This window comes from Haliaeetus albicilla, chromosome 20 (genome assembly GCF_947461875.1).
Source record: "Haliaeetus albicilla chromosome 20, bHalAlb1.1, whole genome shotgun sequence".
In the NCBI taxonomy this organism is placed as follows: domain Eukaryota; kingdom Metazoa; phylum Chordata; class Aves; order Accipitriformes; family Accipitridae; genus Haliaeetus; species Haliaeetus albicilla.
This window is the reverse complement of record NC_091502.1, coordinates 145,675-151,674: the sequence shown is the minus strand read 5'-3', so window position 1 is coordinate 151,674 and position 6,000 is coordinate 145,675. Positions and strand designations below refer to the sequence as shown.

The 6,000-nt window shown below is 39.4% G+C and overlaps 1 protein-coding gene across 2 annotated transcripts in view; it reads left to right on the top strand.

The window, feature by feature from the left end:
• Window positions 1-4,046: 4,046 nt before the first annotated feature.
• LOC104324651 (complement C4-A) overlaps window positions 4,047-6,000 on the top strand; it is a 50,951-nt gene continuing 48,997 nt past the window's right edge. For both annotated transcript variants that reach the window (XM_069807908.1, XM_009928930.2), the window contains exon 1: window positions 4,047-4,186. In XM_069807908.1, the coding sequence (XP_069664009.1) occupies window positions 4,122-4,186 (65 nt within the window). In that variant the 5' untranslated portion in view covers window positions 4,047-4,121. The remainder of the gene's footprint in view (window positions 4,187-6,000) is intronic.

The window sequence follows — 6,000 nt, the reverse complement described above, 5'->3', positions numbered from 1 at the left end:
GCATTTTAAATTCCCAGAAGCAGTGCTAGTTTTGTATGTTTTTCACAAATCCTAAATTCTTTTTTTTTTTTTTTGACACTATGCTAAGAAAATCACAGAATTGAGCCTGCCCATTGGGACAATGAGGGAGGAACCCATGAGAGAAAACTAAGGCTGGTTGCTTAATCCCCCCAAAATCCAGGCTCCTCAGTGATAGCAGAAAAGCCTATGGATATATTGGTTTTCCTCTTTTAAATAGATTTTTTTTCCCCTGGCAGATACACTTAGGAGCACTAAATATAGAACATTTAAAGAAAATATAGACAAAAAGGACAATTTTTCATGGCAAAAGCAACTGGAGCCTAGATTAACTTTTTAGTTCATGACCTAGATTATGGTAAAGAGAAGAATATTTTTTTTTTTAAATTTACATTTTCAATTTACATGGATGCTAAAGAGAAGTTATTCTGCTGTTAAGAGGAACTTTTCAAATTAGACGCACACTTCATTGTCTGCTGTTGAAAAAGGATTTCAAAATCTAATTTTCTGAAATGTCAGAAGAGAAGTATTGCCTTTTGTGTTTGTCACTATTCCCTGTAACTCAGCAAAGAGGATATCACCGCAGTGCTTATTTGTAAAATGTGCTTTGTGAAGCTGTCCTTTGTACCGTTCTGCCAGGCAGAGCTGAAAGAGTGCAGGAGGAAAGTGGAAGACTTTGGTCTTGGTAGTATTTAGGCAGATTAAAGGGAAAAAGGCTTTTGGAAGCACTTCAAGCCAAAGAACAAAAACTGCTGGTGCTCAAAACACTGTGAAAGCCTACAAAGTTCAAATGAAGCTACTGAAAGGAGAGACAGCATATACTCAAAATAAAGCAAGTCTGTCTCCCTGAGTTCAGTTTTCACTGGTTCCTTCTTACACATACATCAGTCCCAGATTGTACTTCCACACACTGTACTGGCCTGTGGGTCAACTGAAGGATCAATAGCGTACCTGGTGGAAAATGGTGGTTGAATAAATAGGAAAGGACTTTGCCTTTAGAAAAAGAACAGGTACAAAAGTTATTTGAGGGTGAGTTTTCTGTTTTTTCTCTTTCGTGCATGTGCTGGAGACCTTCACCTGAGAGAATTTTATTTTATTTTATTTTATTTTATTTTATTCTATTCTATTCTGTTTTATTTTATTTCATTTTATTATGTTGGTTTTTAATGTGGCTTTGGACTGGAATATTTTGCATTATACTAGAAATCACAATCCCAGCCAATCTGAAGAATCTGTGATACTAGAGAACTGATGTAGTGATCACTTTATACAAACCCAGAGACAGACAAATAAAGTATAAGGAATTTTAAGTCTAGTTATATAAATGGTTATGTATACATTTGCTCTTTTGTGTTTGTGAGAGACAGTGAGAAAAATCCCTCTTTAATTACAGTTACTGGTTTATATTTTGCAGAAAAAAATGCCTTTATTATGAGTCAGAACACCACCTTAAATTCAAGTTTAAAATGGTTATGCAACGTATTGCTATGGATAGCTGCTATGTACACACATATATATTCATACTTCACAAGGAAGCAAAAGAGTGCATATCCAATTAAAAACAAGTGAAAGCAAAAAATGGCTTTTTCAAGGTCCCCTTTAAAAAGCAGTCTGTGAAAATGTCTTACTGTGAGTTCATACATAGCTATTTGTATAGCTGTACAAACAGACCTCAGTCCCCTGACAAACAAGCCAGCCCAGACAATGGAAAGCCCTTCTCCTCCCCTCTGATAAAGACTGGCACAACAGCGAGATTTTGGTGTGACACCACAGTGCAAAGTTGCCTTTCCTGTGACTTCAGGAGTAGGAAATCCAGATTGGCTGTGTTCCAGTCTTTTGCAAATTGTTTACTTTTCAGCTGGGAGAACTCCATACATGTTTCTCAAGGAAAGGGCATTGACCTTGCAAATGTTGCTTATTTTTTTCTTATTTTTTATTTGTCTGGAGCAAAAATAAAGGACCAAATCATACTCGTTTCTTGCTCTGTTTTAGTGACTGAGATTGCTCAGTGATTGCATCAGCCCCAACCTTGGACAGCAGCTGCGTGAGACCTAGCAGTGGAACTGTCTCTGAAAATGGCAGAAGCCTTAGCATGCTCCACAGCTACTGCTGCTCTTCATTAACTTCCCCCATGATCTTCTCTTTGTTCATGCAAGAGCGAGAAGTCCTTATTTTACCAGCTGCAAGTTTAACAAGCCTCTTCTGCTCCCCAGGGAAAGCATGAGCCATGCTCCCAAGAGAACTTCTTCCACAAAACCTTTGCCTTTGTCCTGAGCACAGACCAGCTTCATGGTGGAAATCTCTACTCTTCCTCACCACCTAGCTTGGGTTCAGGAGGCCAGAGGCCCTGAGGAAAGTGATGTAATTTTGGCATGGAAATAAATCAGTTTTGTCAGTGCATAACTGCAGAGGGAATGAGAGGGTGGGGAGGGAGGGCAGAGTGAAAATAACTCTGGTCTTAAGAGTTCCCATTTCTGATCTCCTGTAAACGTCTCCCAAAGAGCATGGACTTGGACCCTGAGGATCCACATGTACCTTTCCTTACCTTCTCCTGACTGACTGACAGCTGAAGTGAGAGTGGAAGCCAGAAGAGGAAAGGTGAAGGCAACTCATTGTCTCTTGGAAAAGACCTATGCCTAGAGCTGGCAAAACTTAGCTTTTGCTGAGTGAGTTTGAAGCCAGAAACATTCTTGTTGCTACTGCTGCTGGTATTTGCTGTGACCACCAATGGTCAGAAAGTACTTGCCATCCATCTGTTTTGTCTCAGAGGGAGCTACCACACTTGTGACACAAGTAGAGTAAAGTAGTGAACTGGTTTGTTGACACCTTACACCTTCTTCTCTTCCCCTACCTCCTTGTCTTGAAGCAGCTTTTGCTGGAGCTTCTTATGTCTGAAGAGCAAGGCAAGGGATGTCTCTTAGGCAAGAGGTGGGGTGAGGTGGAGGTCCCTTCACCTTCACAATGCAACATGACTGTGGGCAGTGAGCCGCTGCTGTGAGTGTGAATTCACCTTACAAATAATGGAGTGCTGATTTAAGGCATCCATGGCTAATAATTAAAGACAAAGATTAAATGTGGTGTGTTAAAGGGCAGTTTATCCCCCAGAATTTGTGGGCAGCCACGTGATCATTTCTGGGATTTGACCTGCCTGTAAATCAGATGGGCATTTTTCCATTCTCATGAGTCAACAAAATTATGTTTGGGAGACAACGATCCAGTAAAGGCTTGCAAAAATGAGACCTGATGAGAGTTTCAGTTTGTTCTTTCATTTGCCTTTGATCAAAACTGGTTCCTGCACAAACAGTTATTCCTCAGATATATATTTTTTTTCCCCTGTTCTTGAGTATCCTGCCTTTTACGACATTGTGTGTCTTCCTTGCAGTCTGGAATGCCTTCAGCTGATGAGTCATCTTAGGTGCTTATGCTAAGATGAGACTAATTACCCTCTGGAAAAGCCTTCTGTCTTGACCATAAAGGAAAATTGGGCTGAGTAGCTCAGAGACATCCATTTTGTTTCCACTTAAGTTAAAGCAAGCAGATGAATGCCTTCAAGCAACACAGCTTGGGAGTGCATTGTACAGACAGATTTCCAGCACAGCTCCTTTGGTGCTATCTACACCAGAAGGAGGTTTCTCTCACTTTTGCTGGACTGCAGAAATGCCTGGAGTTAAGTGATGGCATAGAGAAGGGACCTGTCACTTGCATTTGTCCCCATTTAGAAGTGCTTTACAGGCACTCTTTTGGCCATGGTGTCTTCTTTGATCTTGGGACTGCATTTACAGTATTTGTGAACACTTCTTTCTGCACTTGACTTTTAGTTGCTATCATGAAAATATTCAAGCTGGAAAGAGAATGAATGAATAATCAAATGTAAAATTGTGACTTAGTCCAGAATGTCTCTCCTCAGGCTATTAATTTGTGCATCACTAGCATGTCCATCATTAGTGGTTGCACGGTTTTGCAAGTTATTAATAAATAACCAGGATAGGTAATGTTCTTTGCTGCAATGTGCCATCAGCCCATTTCTTACAACCTGCACCTCAGGGGTAGATTGACAGCGGCTGTTTGGTATTTCTGTTTTGCAGATGCTGTAGAGTTTTCCAATGGGAAGGCTGGTATTCTTGATGAGCTTTTGTTCGCTGTTGTCCAATACACAGCAAGCACCATCGTAAGTACATTTTATTATTAATTCTTCACTCCTAACACATCCCTTGAAAGAGAAAGTAGAAAATGCTAATGGTCTTGATAGAGATCAACAAAGCCTGTTTCTTGGACCACTGAAAATTTGTGTAACCTTAAATAGGTAAAAAGCTTAAAGCTCCCCTTTTAAGGCACTTCTAAGGGGAAAGATCTCCATCCAGTAACAAATAGTTAGAAATGTCCTACTAAAGCATGATGTTCATGCTGTTATTGCTTCTTGTTCATCTTTAGTTTATTACATTTACCAGACTGGAAAACCTTTGGAAAGAATAAGTCTCCTTTCTGTAATTGATTTATACACTGCAGAAAGCAAAGGTTTCACATTTGGGAGAGCTTCAGGATTTTTCTGTACTTACCCTCTATTTTAGTGGAGATTTACATATGTTGATACTGGTTCTTCTAGTAGGACAAATTCCTGGACTTGGGAAAGAGATTTAACTCTTTGATAAAACCAATGGTGCATGTTAAAGGTCCTTCAAATTGACCTTTATCTGTAGGGCAGAGGTACAGGAGAAGAGACTCTTGCTTAGTTCCCACCAGGATCAAGTGTATTCAGGTACTTGCCATAGCCAGAGGAGACCTTTGATGAGATATTTGGACAGTCAGGTCAAAGCCTCCTCCCCTTCCATGTCAGCCTACCTTTGAGGTTATCTCCAGCCCCAAATACTTATTTCTCTTCTTATGAGGTTTTAGCCAGGTGCAGACTCCTGCCTGCAGTCTGGTGTTGACCCCCAGTGTCCACATCAGCATGAAAACTACAGCCCCATAGAAACTTGATATTGGGGTACCTATGGCACATCTTGAAGCACACTTCATCTTCACAGGTTTTGTCACACAAAAGCATAGGCTTTGTCATCTGTGATGAAATCTTAGTGGAAACAGGGAATGAGATAGTTTTATTCTGAGGTAATCGGATGTGGGAAACACAAGGTGCTGGATGTATTAGGTATATGAAACTGAACATTATGTCAGTAAAATATCATCATGATGCTTAGAGACCAGATCTGGCTTGTGTCTGGCTAGCTGAGATTATGGGCAGTGTAGGCTAGTGACCATGTCTGTCATGTATTGCATAGGTAAACTTTTAAACAGGTAACTATACTGCTGTAAAAAAAAAGACCCTGGATTTCTGTAGGCTGTGGCAGAAAGCAAGGATTGCGCTCTCTTTTCCATATGTGAAGAGGTCTTATGTAACCTTTTGCTAGAGCCAACAGACTCAGAGTGGGTGATGCAGTGACACTTTTAGAGTAAAACCCCTCCAATGCCATTGAGAAAATAAAATGAACACAGCTGAAAATGAAAACTTTCTTCTCAACATTCAAATGCTTGAATGTACATAGATGCCAAACCTGCCTGACTAATGAATTGGAGAAGACAGTTAGACAAATGAAAATAATAAAGATCAGGATCAAGCATTGCATAAAGGTAGATGTAACTGAAAGACAAGTTTCATCATTCATTGTAAACTAGAAACATTAGAAAGTATTTTCACACATGTATAGGTAAAAACTATAAAACTTTTAAATGTTTATTGAAGACTGTTCTGTTTTTCTTTGCCAAGATTCCTGTGTGTGCATGAAGACTCAGACCACCTAAGATGCATTTCACTAATCATATGGAAGGAGAGAGATTATTTTTATTCTGTTTTCACACTACACCATTATTATTATCAGAAAAAAAGTAAATTTGAGTTTCATTTGAAAAAATCATACCAGTTTTATTCCCTTATTTCTATACCCCACCTTAAATTTATAAATTTAAGAAAGAAGAAACATTTTTTTT